Source organism: Ranitomeya imitator, chromosome 5 (genome assembly GCF_032444005.1).
Source record: "Ranitomeya imitator isolate aRanImi1 chromosome 5, aRanImi1.pri, whole genome shotgun sequence".
NCBI lineage: Eukaryota > Metazoa > Chordata > Amphibia > Anura > Dendrobatidae > Ranitomeya > Ranitomeya imitator.
The window spans coordinates 389,086,499-389,101,293 of NC_091286.1; the positions used below are offsets into that span (position 1 = coordinate 389,086,499).

The 14,795-nt window shown below is 40.1% G+C and overlaps 1 protein-coding gene across 1 annotated transcript in view; it reads right to left on the reverse strand.

Moving 5' to 3' along the window:
• Positions 1-228: 228 nt before the first annotated feature.
• Positions 229-14,795, reverse strand: part of MCPH1 (microcephalin 1) — a 502,356-nt gene continuing 487,789 nt past the window's right edge. Inside the window, exons 13-14 of the mRNA XM_069726820.1 lie at positions 12,357-12,594; positions 229-504 (exon numbers count right to left, since the gene is read on the reverse strand). Of these exons, the coding sequence (XP_069582921.1) occupies positions 449-504; positions 12,357-12,594 (294 nt within the window). The 3' untranslated portion in view covers positions 229-448. The remainder of the gene's footprint in view (positions 505-12,356; positions 12,595-14,795) is intronic.

Here is a 14,795-nt window from a genome sequence, read left to right on the forward strand (position 1 = left end):
TTATTTTATAACTCTCGAGTGAACAAGTTCATATCCCTTCAATAAGTTAAGATTATTATGTCTTAATATTATGTAACTTCTTCAATTAATTTCTAAGGACAAAAAAGACAGAGCTCAGATCTGTTCTTGAAAGCGATGACTGTACAGAAGTATTAGAGAAATAACTCAATTCCCAATGGGTAGATTAACAGAACAACAATTTATCATAAAAAATATGGGAACAGTCTCCCCTGTGTGTGTATTTTATTAGTAGAAAATATTCAAACAATTCACATCCAGTTGAGACGTTGTTTGAAATCTGCAACATGTTAGACAATAAAAGACCGTAAGTATAAAAAAACATTTTATGGAATGTCTAGCAATTATCCAAGCAGCAATTTCATTTATTCACAGTTGAGGTCTCGGGTCTTTGGCCTCTGGGGGCCTCAGACATTGTGCATGGGCATCATCACTGTTCCAGGAGGTAGTTGTGAAGTGGGAGTAATTTATGTTGGGTGATGGAATCTAGAAAACACAAATTAAAAATATATTAGTATAAAAATTGATAGTTGAACACCTACATACTGCAATCCAAATATGAACAGAACCACATGAGATCTTTTCCCTACATATATAACAGACAACTCTTTCAATTATTAACCCCTTTCTGACCTCGGATGGGGTAATACGTCCGAGGTCAGATCCCCTGGTTTGATGTGGGCTCAGGCGGTGAGCCCACATCAAAGCCGGGACATGTCAGCTGTTTTGAATAGCTGACATGTGCGCGCAATAGCGGCGGGTGGAATCGCAATTCACCCACCGCTATTAACTAGTCATGTGATCGGGGGTCAGCGATGCGTCGGCATGACAGCCAGAGGTCTCATTGAGACCTCTATGGTTGTTGATGCTGGATTGCTGTGAGCGCCACCCTGTGGTCAGCACTCATAGCAATGCAGCAACTCTACTACATAGGAGCGATCTGAGCTTCGCTCCTATGTAGCTGAGCCGATCGAGTTGTACCAGCTTCTAGCCTTCCATGGAGGCTATTGAAGCATGGCAAAAGTAAAAAAAAAAGATTAAAAAAAATATGAAAAAAAAAATAAAAAAAAATATAACTTTAAATCACCCCCCTTTTGGCCCATTCAAAATAAAACAAGAAAAAAAAATCAAATATCCGCATAATTGGTATCGCCGAGTTCAGAATCGCCCGATCTATCAATGAAAAAAAGGATTAACCTGATCACTAAACGGCGTAGCGAGAAAAAACTTAGAATCGCCAGAATTACTTTTTTTGGTCGCCACGACATTGCATTAAAATGCAATAAGGGCCGATCAAAATAACGTATCTGCACCAAAATGGTATAATTAAAAAGTCAACTCTGCATGCAAAAAAATAAGCCTTCACCCAACCCATGATCACGAAAAATGGAGACGCCACGGGTATCGGAAAATTGAGCAATTTTTATTTATTTATTTTTTTAGCAAAGTTTGGAACTTTTTTTCACCACTTACATAAAAAGAACCTAGACATGTTTGGTGTCTAGTAACTTGTAATGACCTGGAGAATCATAATGGCAGGTCAGTTTAAGCATTTAGCGAACCTAACAAAAAAGCCAAACAAAAAAACAGTGTGGGATTGCACTTTTTTTTACAATTTCACTGCACTTAGATTTTTTTTCCCTGTTTTCTAGTACACGGCATGGCAAAACCGATGATGTTGTTCAAAAGTACGTGTCCCGCATAAGCCCTCACATGGCCATATTGACGGAAAAATAAAAAAGTTATGGCTCTGGGAAGGAGGGGAGCGAAAAACGAAAACAAAAATACCCCGGGTCATGAAGGGGTTAATAATCACTAAGGAATTCAGCACAAAGAAAGGAAGTAAATATACTTATAAAACACTAAAATGTAAAAATTAGAGTAGTCTAGATTTTAAATAAGGATTTTTTAAATAAATATTTCCAAAGAAAAAGCGGATGACAAGCAGCACCAGAAGGGGTCCAATATTATCCAGCTGGAATTTTTTTTAAGCAATTTTTTCTACATGTAGTACTAAGGGACCACATAAAGGGGGAGCACAGGTAACAGTCACCTCTGATATACCTGGACATTATTTAATGGCTGGTGTCTTTTTCATGCTTTGTTCACTCTCTCAATAACTAATCTAATAAAAAAGAGAGAATGTATTATGAGATCACCACTTTATCCGTGGTTCTAAAACTCCTTGGGATCAAGAAGATGGCCAGAAAATGTGTGAACTAAGTTTTAATAAGACGGAATTGCCTATAAGCTGTGTAAATGATTAGTCTACTGGGGGATTGAGCAACATCATATTTAAAAAAAAAAAAAAAAAAAAGCAGGCCGTCTGGAAAGCCAAAAACTGACTATCATAAATCAACATAAACTGTAGGAGAATGTAAGCGCATTTCATGCACGTCATATAATAAAAGCTTATTGTCATAAATGATAAATATATGGCTACTTCCTGATGTTGTGCTATACATTGCTGCTTCTCATTAGCTTTATTATCTCTATAAATAACGCTACCCTGGGAGATGTACAGCTCTGGAAGACAAAAGAATGTGACATTGTCGCTTTCCTTTATATCCTTCCCTTTTGAAGTAAGTGATGTGTTTGGCTCACGCTCGGATTCATTTTGTGTATAATATACACATATGCTATACATGATGTACTTTCTAATCGGGAGACATAATAAGCAAGGTTCTAAAAAGAAATAAAAGCGAATAAACGAATGAAAAAGTGCAAAAGATAATTAGTTGCCAATTGCAACCAACAGGAATTAGATTTCATTAAAGGGAAGCGGTCACCCCGAAAATCTGATCAGCTGCTCCAGTTTTGGTAAATCTCCTCTAGAGCGAGGATTCATATGGTTCTGGATACCGACTGTGACTTTTCGGTAAAAATACAGATTTAACACACATGTGAAAAAACAGAGATCTGAATGAGGTTTGAAAATGATTCTCGTTTCTTTTTAACAATCAGTAGTGAAAAATCTAAATGGAAAACCTTGTTAAATACAATACAAACTGCATAGAATGTGCCAAGGAGGAGCACTAGTACTAGACTAATACCTCACAGGGAATGTATCCCAATTTTAATTTATTAATTGTATAAACATTTATATTAAAAATAAATGTTACTGTAGTATAATTTATTCTTTTACTTAGGTGCCATTTTTATTTGCTTATGTGAAAGTCAGATAACGACATGATGAGTGGACATCTGAATGAGGCTGTACATATGAGGCTTTTTTTTCCTATAAAAAAATTTATAGGAAAAAAATACAATTTGAATAAGCCAATGTCAACATGTCGGGATGTCATTTCAATCAACAAACTAGCTCTGCACTGTGATCCAAAACTTTATCCCCCCTCCTTTTACGAACACCCAGTAGTGGAGGAGAGGCGTGACATCAGACATGTGAGCAGATCCTGCCCTTATTTACTGCAGTCATAATGTGAGCTAGCATTACTCTAGATTTTCATGACAAGTGTCAGCAGCTGCTCCCCCTTGTGTTTAAAGTTGAAAATGTCAAAACTTTTAAAAAATGCTTTTCATGTTTTATTCTATTTTTTTTATATTAAAAAAATTAAACCAAGTAATATTTTACACTTCTAATGAGTGTGTCGGATTACATGATAGAACGTGTCAACTGAGTAAACTACTATCTTCTTATATATCTCTATGTGAAGACAAACCTTTAGCATGCAGCGCCACAGCCGTGGATATCCACTGATTGTATAAATACACACAACACAATTTACATGGGAATACATGCGGGTCAGCAAATATAAATGTAAATATTCACTTTACAAGGCTACACCACTCACCAAGAGCCGCCTAGCTTTAATATACAGTACAGACCAAAAGTATGTCATATTCTAGGTTCTTCAAAGTAGCCACTTTTTGCTTTGATGACTGCTTAGCATACTCTTGGAATTCTCTTGATGAGCTACAAGAGGTAGTCACTGGGAATGGTCTTCCAACAATCCTGAAGGAGTTCCCAGAGATGCTTAGCACTTGGCCCTTTTGCCTTCACTCTGTGGTCCAGCTCACCCCAAACCGTCTCGATTGGGTTCAGGTCTGGTGACTGTGGAGGCCATGTCATCTGGCGTAGCACCCCATCACTCTCGTTCTTGGTCAAAGAGCCCTTACACAGCCTGAAGGTGTGTTTTGGGTCATGTCCTGTTGAAAAATAAATGATGGTCCAACTAAACGCAAACCGGATGGAATAGCATGCCGCTGCAATATGCTGTGGTAGCCATGCTGGTTCAGTATGCCTTCAATTTTGAATAAATCCCCAATAGTGTCACCAGCAAAGCGCCCCACACCATCACACCTCCTCCTCCATGCTTCATGGTGGGAACCAGGCATGTAGAGTCCATCCATTCACCTTTTCTGCGTCGCACAAAGACACGGTGGTTGGAACCAAAGATCTCAAATTTGGACTCATCAGACCAAAGCACAGATTTCCACTGGTCCAATGTCCATTCCTTGTGTTCTTTAGCCCAAACAAGGCTCTTCTGCTTGTTGCCTGTCCTTAGCAGTGGTTTACTAGCAGCTATTTTACAATGAAGGCCTGCTGCACAAAGTCTCCTCTTAACAGTTGTTGTAGAGATGTGTCTGCTGCTAGAACTCTGTGTGGCATTGACTTGGTCTCTAATCTGAGCTGCTGTTAACCTGCGATTTCTGAGGCTGGTGACTCGGATAAACTTATCCTCAGAAGCAGAGGTGACTCTTGGTCTTCCTTTCCTGGGGCGGTCCTCATGTGAGCCAGTTTCTTTGTAGCGCTTGATGGTTTTTGCCACTGCACTTGGGGACACTTTCAAAGTTTTCCCAATTTTTCGGACTGACTGACCTTTGTTTCTTAAAGTAATGATGGCCTCTCATTTTTCTTTACTTAGCTGCTTTTTTCTTGCCATAATACAAATTCTAACAGTCTATTCAGTAGGACTATCAGCTGTGTATCCACCAGACTTCTGCACAACACAACTGATGGTCCCAACCCCATTTATAAGGCAAGAAATCCCACTTATTAAAACTGACAGGGCACACCTGTGAAGTGAAAACCATTCCCGGTGACTACCTCTTGAAGATCATCAAGATAATGCCAAGAGTGTGCAAAGCAGTCATCAAAGCAAAAAGTGGCTACTTTGAAGAACCTAGAATATAAGACATATTTTCAGTTGTTTCACACTTTTTTGTTAAGTATATAATTCCACATGTGTTAATTCATAGTTTTGATGCCTTCAGTGTGAATGTACAATTTTCATAGTCATGAAAATACAGAAAAATCATTAAATGTGAAGGTGTGACCAAACTTTTGGTCTGTACTGTATATATATATATATATATATATATATATATATATATATATATATATATATATATATATATACACACACACACACATATACAATATTATGAATATAATTTTGTGTAATTTTCTTCTTTCTATGGAATTGTTATTTATGTGTAATAATAAACTTTGATATTTTTTGGACTCCGTTTTCTCCCTTTTTGCTATTGATTAATGAGTCGCCTTTTTGGGGTATATGATTTTTTTTTTGTAGAGTGAGACATTTTTATTGATACCATTTTGAAATAAATAAAACATTTTTCATCACTCCCCTCCACCCACCGCAAAAAAATAATATTGCAATTTTGATGTTTTTGGATTTATTTTAATGGTGTTTACCAATTGGTTTAATTTAATTTCAATAGATAGGGCTTTTTTGGACGCAGCGATGCCACATGTAATTTTTTTATTATCTTTATTTTTCCTTGTGGGGAAAGGGGAGTAATTTGAACTTATTCATATTTAATTATTATTTTCATATTATGTAAAACTTTTTTTTTCTAATTTGTACTGTATTGGTTCTTTTCCTTAGGGGACTTAAACCTGTGATCGTCTGATCGCTTGTACTTTACATAGCAATACAACAGTGTTGCTGCATATAGTAAAAATCACCATCTCCTATGAAGGGTATCAAAGGAGCTGCATGATGACGGCATGGAGGACTTCAACAGAACCTCAGCTGTCATAGCAATTCATTGGCACACCTCATGCCCGTGGATGATGCTGTTGTCAGTTTGACAGAGGCATTTAACTGGTTAACAGTGAAGAGAAGAGCTCCACTCCAACCGTGGCTGTTAGTCACAGTCATTATGTACCGGTTTGGGTCAGGGTCACATGTGACCTTGCTCCATACATCCGCTACTGCCTTGCACTATACATATACAGCGGATGTCAGTAAGGGGTTAAGATATATAATACAGCATTACAAGTTTTTTTTACTCTCGTCAGAATACGGCATAAGTGCCAGTTTGTAATGACCCCTATAATCTAGGTCTGTCCCCCCAGCCTCACTGCCGCTTTAGATGTAGTAGACCTTTGAATTCTTCCTATTCCTTGGAATTCTCACTAGTTGTGATATTCTAAGACTATCAATATCTATTTGTGCCAGATTCTCATTATAACTCAATTCTCAAACATTTTCTTAAGGAATTTTGGGAATTTTATGTTTCATTTTTTTTTTGTTTCGTTACCTTATTTGACTCCTACGTCTTTTACATTTCTATAAAGATACTCCTCTTGAAAATAGAGTTTTCAGTAGGGACAAGCAGGGTACGTTAAGGGAATGTGCACACGTAGAAAGGTCCACTGCGGTAATTTTCAGCAGCGGATTTGATAAATCCACAGGGCAAAAACAGTGTGTTTTTCCTGCGGATTTATCTCGGATTTTGTGCGGTTTCTACTGCGGTTTTACACCTGCAGTTTTCTATTATGGAGCAGGTATAAAACCGCTGCGGAATCCGCACAAAGAATTGACATGCTGCGGAAAATAAACCGCTGGGTTTCCGCGCATTTTTGTCCGCAGCATGTGCACTGCAGATTACGTTTCCCATAGGTTTACATTGTAGTGTAAACGCATGGGAAACCGCTGCGGAAACGCTGCGGATCCGCAGCAAAATCCGCATCGTGTGCACATGGCCTACGGAACAGTGTCCATCTAAAACCCTTGTTAAAAAAGGTAATAATGTATATTAGCTTAGAGCTTTAGTAAGTAGTAAGTATAAATATTTGAACAGTCTCCTCACATACAGCACATTATATTATTGTAAATGACACTCCTGCCTGGTTTCTGGCCAGAGTGAATGCACCTAAGGGTGCATCATTCACACATTAGTTTTTGTCATCCATGTGAAATGGAAAGTACATTGGACAGACATTGATATGAACATTCATACATCTCTTTTTTACTGAATCTGTGTCCCCGTTTTTTTTATAGATCAAACTTGCCCATTCAGATATGAGGAAACATTAAAATTGAAAAACAAAAAGCATCCATTTTCATCTGCATTTTAATTGGTTTTAACTGATTAACTGCTACATTGTAATGGGAAAAAAAGTTCAATTTAGCTTCAGCTTTCATTGCTTCACCCAATTTTTTTAAATCTTCTTCCCAACCAGAAGGCCTTTCACACTCAGCACCTCTTTTACATCTAGTGCCCTTAATTCCATACACTTCAAACCATTTTCTTCTCTTCAATCTCCATCTTGAATTTCAGATTTCACTCTGCTTCTGTCTCCTCTGTGTTCTGCTAACAAAATACCATGATACTAAAGCACAGTATCGCATGGGCAGCCAAAACAAGTAACATCTCTGTTTGCTGCAATAACGCTGTGATTACCCTCTCATCAGCTTACAGTTAACAGTTGTACTACAGTTCTCTGTCCTCCGTAGTACACGCCTGCACAAGGCAATCTTGCCTTGCGCAGACGTGTAGTATGGAGGAAAGAATATGAACTTCAATCCAATATTGCAGCCAGCATGCAGCCAGCGGGTAAGGAAAGGGTGAATCAAACACCCGAAAACCCCGCCTCCATGGCTGAAGATTGTTCCCTCCAAATTCAGGTGACAGAGTCCCTTTAAGCTGCGAAAACAGAAAAAACCCATCCGAGAAATTGCTACAATATTAGGAGTGGCAAAATCTACAGTTTGGTACATCCTGAGAAAGAAAGAAAGCACTGGTGAACTCATCAATGCAAAAAGACCTGGGCGACCACGGAAGACAACAGTGGTAGATGATCGCAGAATAATCTCCATGGTGAAGAGAAACCCCTTCACAACAGCCAACCAAGTGAACAACACTCTCCAGGAGGTCGGCGTATCAATATCCAAATCTACCATAAAGAGAAGACTGCAAGAAAGTAAATACAGAGGGATCACTGCACGGTGCAAGCCACTCATAAGCATCAAGAATAAAAATGCTAAACTGGACTTTGCTAAAAAACATCTAAAAAAGTCAGCACAGTTCTGGAAAAACATTCTTTGGACAGATGAAACCAAGATCAACCTCTACCAGAATGATGGAAAGAGAAAAGTATGGCAAAGGCGTGGTACAGCTCATGATCCAAAGCACACAACATCCTCTGTAAAACACGGCAGAGGCAGTGTGATGGCTTGGGCATGCATGGCTGCCAGTGGCACTGGGTCACTAGTGTTTATTGATGATGTGACACAGGACAGAAGCAGACGAATGAATTCTGAGGTCTTCAGAGACATACTGTGTGCTCAGATCCAGCCAAATGCAGCCAAACTGATTGGTTGTCGTTTCATACTACAGATGGACAATGACCCAAAACATAAAGCCAAAGCAACCCAGTAGTTTATTAAAGCAAAGAAGTGGAATATTCTTGAATGGCCAGGTCAGTCACCTGATCTCAACCCAATTGAGCAGCATTTCACTTGTTAAAGACTAAACTTCAGACAGAAAGGCCCACAAACAAACAGCAACTGAAAACCACCGCAGTGAAGGCCTGGAAGAGCATCAAAAAGGAGGAAACACAGAGTCTCGTGATGTCCATGAGTTCAAGACTTCAGGCAGGCATTGCCAACAAAGGGTTTTCAACCAAGCACTAAAAATTGAACATTTTATTTAAAATTATTGAATCTGTCCAATTACTTTTGGTCCCTTTAAAAACATTGTGGCACACGTTAAGGAGCTGAAACTCCTAAACCCTTCATCCAATATTAATGTGGATACCCTCAAATGAAAGCTGAAAGTCTGAACTTCAACTGCATCTGAATTGTTTTGTTTAAAATTCATTGTGGTAATGTCTATAACAAAAATTAGAAAAATGTTGTCTCTGTCCAAATATATATGGACTTAACTGTATATGGAGCAATATATGGGACCCATAATATACTGTATAACGCATACATGGGGCCCATTCTGTTTGGAGCATTATATGTAGCCCATTATGTATGGAACAATATATGGGGTTCATTATTCTGTATGGAGGAATATATGGGGCCCATTATGTATTGAGCAATATATGGAGCTCAATATTCTGTATGAAGCTATATAAGTGGTTCATTACACATTGTGGAGCAATATATGTTCTCCATTATTCTGTGTGGAGCAATATATGGGGCTCATTATACAGTATGCAGAATTATATGGTCTTCAATATTCTGTATGGCGCACTATGTGCTGCCCATAATACTGTATGGAGCAATATATGGTGCTCATTATTCTGTACGGAGCACTATGTGGTGCCCATAATACAGTATGGAGGACTATACTGTCCGGTTTCTGAGCTATTGCAGATCGATATCATTCATGTAATGTAAGAAGTGAGTGAAATCTTTGGCATTGTACTATACCTGTATTTCTCTGCCGAATCTGTGCATCATGAATCGTGGTATGTGTTAAAGGGGTCCACTGAAGCGCTCTCACTCGAGGCCCAAGAAAACCTGGAGCCGGCCCTGGACATATATTGCACTCAACACTGAAATTGCAATCCGGTTACCATGCTACTTGGGTTAGGCTACCGTACATTATGCCAGACAACACCACAATTCTATTAACAGTACCAGTGGCTCGTTTTCCTCATGAAAGTCTCTTCATAGAGTTGGCCATGTTGTCTCCAGACAAATCTCCGGCTATTTTTGCATCCAAGACAAAAGCAGGACTCCTAGCTGAAGAGGACAGATCTCACTTCAGTCTCCATTGCTGTACTGCTCTGCACCATCATAGCCTTTGAGAGCAGTGTCGTGGGGTCAATAGAACACTTGTTGCTTGACATCTGGCTCACAAACACCACCCACTCATAATGTGAGACTCTCAGTTGTGACTGTAAATGGGGACTTGACTTCTCACACTCACTCGTCCACTCAATTATAGTATCAGGCGGACAATGAGTTAAGTGTACCCCACAGCCAGTTCACATATCCACATCATGCTTCTTGCTGCCACCACTCGCTGCTTTGTTAGGCCAGTGAGACACCGGTCCTGGGTAACACACTAGTACACATGCACACCAGCTTTCCAAAATACCCAATGGGTACTCTGCTTGTACTCTGACATACACAGTGTAGCAAACTAGACTATACTTTCCCTCCTGGAGGTTATGGGTACTGTGACAAGGTAACTGGTAAAATACTGGAGGGGAGATGTGTGTCACTCAGGATATGAACCTGGAAAATATACTAAGTGAGGAGAGGGGTTAATCGGCCATGTTAAAGGCTGGGTTATCGTTAACAGCTAAAGAGTAGGTGAGAGGCTGTTCACCGTATCTCCATGCAGTTCTTTACGGCCCCATAAATGCCCCATATAATGCTCCATGCAGTTCTTTATGGCCCCATAGATGCTCCATATAATGCGCCATGCAGTTCTTTATGGCCCCATAGATGCTCCATATAATGCCCCATGCAGTTCTTTATGTCCCCATAGATGCTCCATATAATGCTCCATGCAGTTCTTTATGGCCCCATAGATGCCCCATATAATGCTCCATGCATTTATGGCCCTATAGATGCTCCATATAATGCTCCATGCAGTTCTTTATGGCCCCATAGACGCTCCATATAGCATTGTGCCACATGTAATGCTGCTGCTGCACTAAAAAAAAAAAATGACATACTCACCTCTCGTCGCTGCTCCTCAGCGTCCCGTCCCTCCGCACTAACTGTTCAGGCAGAGGGCGGCACGCACACTAATACGTCATCGCGCCCTCTGACCTGAACAGTCACTGCAGAGGACGCGGAAGACGGGGCGGCGGTGGAACACGGAAAGGTGAATATGAAATACTCACCTGCTCCCGGCGCTCCTGAAGTGGTCCCTGCATATCCCAGAGTCTTTGGGAGCGGCAGCTTCTTCCTGTAGTGAGCGGTCACATGGTACCGCTCATTACAGTAATGAATATGCGGCTCCACCCCTATGGGAGTGGAGTCCATATTCATTACTTTAATGAGCGGTACCACGTGACCGCTGAACAGTGGAAGAAGCTGCCGTGCCCGAAGACCGTGGGACATGCGGGGACCGCGTCAGGAGCGCCGGGAGCAGGTGAGTATTTGACAGGCGTCGCTCCCCCTCACCCGCCGACCCCCCCGCCTTCCATGACTCGAGTATAAGCCGAGAGGGGCACTTTCAGCCCATTTTTTGGGGCTGAAAATCTCGGCTTATACTCGAGTATATACGGTATTCAAGGAACAGTTATATAATCAATAAGATAAGGGCTTAAAGTGCAGACTTTATGCTTCAATTTGATGGTATTAATTGGAGTAAGGGTTTAGGAATTACAGCTCTTTAACATGTAGCTACCTCTTTTTTAAAAAGACCATAAGTATTTTGACAAAAATAGGCCATAAGACATCTAAAGAAGCTAGTCCAGTTCTGGAAGAGCATTCTTTGGACACATCAAATGAAGATCAACCTGTACCAGAATGATAAGAAGAAAGTATGGAGAAGGCTTGGAACGGCTCATGATCCGATGCACACCACATCCTCTGTAAAACATGGTGGAGGCAGTGTGATGACATGGGCACGCTTTTTCTGGGATTTTGGGTCCAGTGGGTGGTCTTATCAGAGAGTGACAAAGGTCGGTCTGTGTATGTCTGTGTACACTTATATATACAAATGAAGCTGTAAGTCACTGATAGGACCACCCACTGGATCCAGAAACAGCAGAGGTTTAAATGATGAAAACAGAGATTATACTGAATCTTTTCACGCAAATCTATATATTAATCTACTCCGCTCTATAACATGGTGCCTGCAGATTGGACTGCATTTTCATGGTGACAGGCTTCCTTTAAACCAAAATTCAAGAGCAATGTCTGATTTTCATTAGTCGATGTTCAGTAACTTTAGACTGAAAAGTGCATTCATTAAAGTTATTTCAGTGATCACTGAGGGTTTTTCTTACTTTACCAGAAGGGTACGAACAATTTTGCCCACGTGTAGTTTACTAAATTTAACCCCGTAAATATTGTGATGTGTGTGCCTTTAACATCTTACAGTTATCCTGTACATTAACATACACTGTAATCAAGTTGTTCGCTTACCTAGCACCCATTTCTCTGAGACTAACTCCAACTCTGGTGGTTTCTTTCCAGGAAACATCCCGATGCAAATCTTGGCTTGGCGTAGTGCCTTGCACACCTTGCCACCACATAGCTGCACTGCTTGAGAAAGTTTATCACAAGGAGGCTGGCTTGCTGGAGATATGAAGAAGGTTGGAAGACTAGAGAACAAATTCTGATGGTACTCTCCTGCCGATAGATGACGCTGGAACCTAGAGATCTGATAAAGAAAAACAAGGTGTTAATTCATATGATCAAACACCGCTTTTCTAAAACACACACTGTAAAATAATGCCATACTACAGCACTGTACAGGAATTGGTAATGGACAACTGTATCCGTTTTAGTATTATTGTCCTCATTTGCTGTGCTTAACATTGCTGGCTTACAAATCTTATTTCTTCCTCTTCCTATCACCTCTATTGGGAAAAGGGAAATTGTTTATCTGACCATCTATGAGCCAAATGTTTCCTGTACATAAACTTTCTCCATTGCCCAAGCTCTCACCAATAACAAAATAACTAATGTATTCTCATTTAAAAAAAAAATCATCAACAAGTAGTTAATACAGTTTTTAACATTTAAAATTGCAATACCAGGAAGGAAAAGTCATGACATTTTAAAAATCACAGGATAAATAAACATGTTAATAACATGAAAATGATAAAAAAGTGGCAATGATGTCTCCAAAAAGTCTCAATTTATTCAGTACCTAGTGTGAATGACACACTCAGAAATACATGCACTTAACATCAGTGATGTCAAGGTGTGCAGCAATGGCTTTCTGAAGAATGTTCTAGCACCCTAAATGCACTTGGGCAAACCATCAAGGTCCACTGCTGGCAGCTTATTTTACAATTGCCAACAAATTACATCCCAGATGTGCTCAAAGGGAGTCAAGTCCAGAGACGCTGCAAACCACTGTAGCACATTTGGGCCACGCAGAAGTTCCAGGGAAACATTAGTTTGATGGGAGCTAGTAGTGCAGCCATTTCTCCAGTCTCCGATCGAGCACATCTGAGATGTCATTAGCCGGCAATTGCAAAGAGAGCTGCCAGTAGCAGATCTTGATGATTTGAGTGCCCAAGAGCATCCACCGTGGCAAAACATTCATTAGACAACTAGTAATAACCTCAGTGTTAGCATGCCACGGTGTCTAAGTGCATATGTTTCTGTATGTGGTGCTCATACACAATATTAAATAAATCAAGATATTTTAAAAATGTTGTCTTTTTTCATTATTTGGATATCATTAACAAGTCTATCAATCTTGTAACTTCCAGACCTTATCCTTCTTGTTAGTGCAATGCCAATATTAAAAGGGAATCTGTCAGTATCATAATCCCTCCTAGCCTTCTATATGGTCATGCTTCTCCTAAAAAATTAAATAAAATGACCTTCATATCAGCAATTCAATGTCTTATTCCAAATTAATCCGTGATAGACATTCTGTATTATGCACTCAGTTGGGTGAAAGGAAAATTTGCACCATTATTATGGGGGTCATAATTTTAGAATGGAGGGGCACAGAAGAAAAAAAAAAATCAGTGAAGCAGCGGAAATTGAAAGAGGTACTCAGTTTCAGGGCCTTTACTGGTGTATGGGCTTGGTGAACAGGAGCAAGGAGGTGGGCAAGGAATTAAGACACTATGGGCCAGGAATGGAAACACTGGGGGCTATGAATGAAAACACTAGTAGCCAGGAATGGAGACACTGGGAGCCTGAAATGAAGATGGGGACACTGGGTGCCAGTATGGGAGACCTTATGGGGCCAGGAATGGAAACCATATGGGAACAGAAATGGAGACCATATGGGGCCAGGAATGGAGACCTATGAGGCAAGGATAGGGGACATTATTACATGTAGGGGCCAGGAAGTGGAACATTATTACTGTAGGGGCTAATTAAAGGATATTATTAGTGTTTTGATGTATTTTATTTTTGAATATAGTGTTTTCAGTGGGGAGGTCCTGTTACTGAGCAGGGCGACACTGTCGCTTCTTTCTTCATCAGGTGTAGTGAAGCTTGGGAAAAATTGGGGAATGTGCTCTGGAAGTGGTGTTATAGATAACTGTGTGCTATTTTCTGCATAGTCGAGTCCAGGCTGGAAGAAGTGATGGCGGTCCGTGCCACATGAATACGAAGGATGAAGATGAAGGACTTCAAATAGAGATGTCACTGGTGAGTCAGTGTGTTACGTGTACACTGACACTATATACAGAGCTCCTGTGCATAATGTCACTGGTGATCCCTGTATTACCAGCACACTGACACTATATACAGAGCTCCTGTGTATAATGTCACTGGTGATCACTGTATTACCTGTACACTATATACAGAACTCGTGTATAATAATGTCACCAGTTATCACTGAATTACCTGTACATTATACATTATGCACTATATACAGAGCTCCTGTGT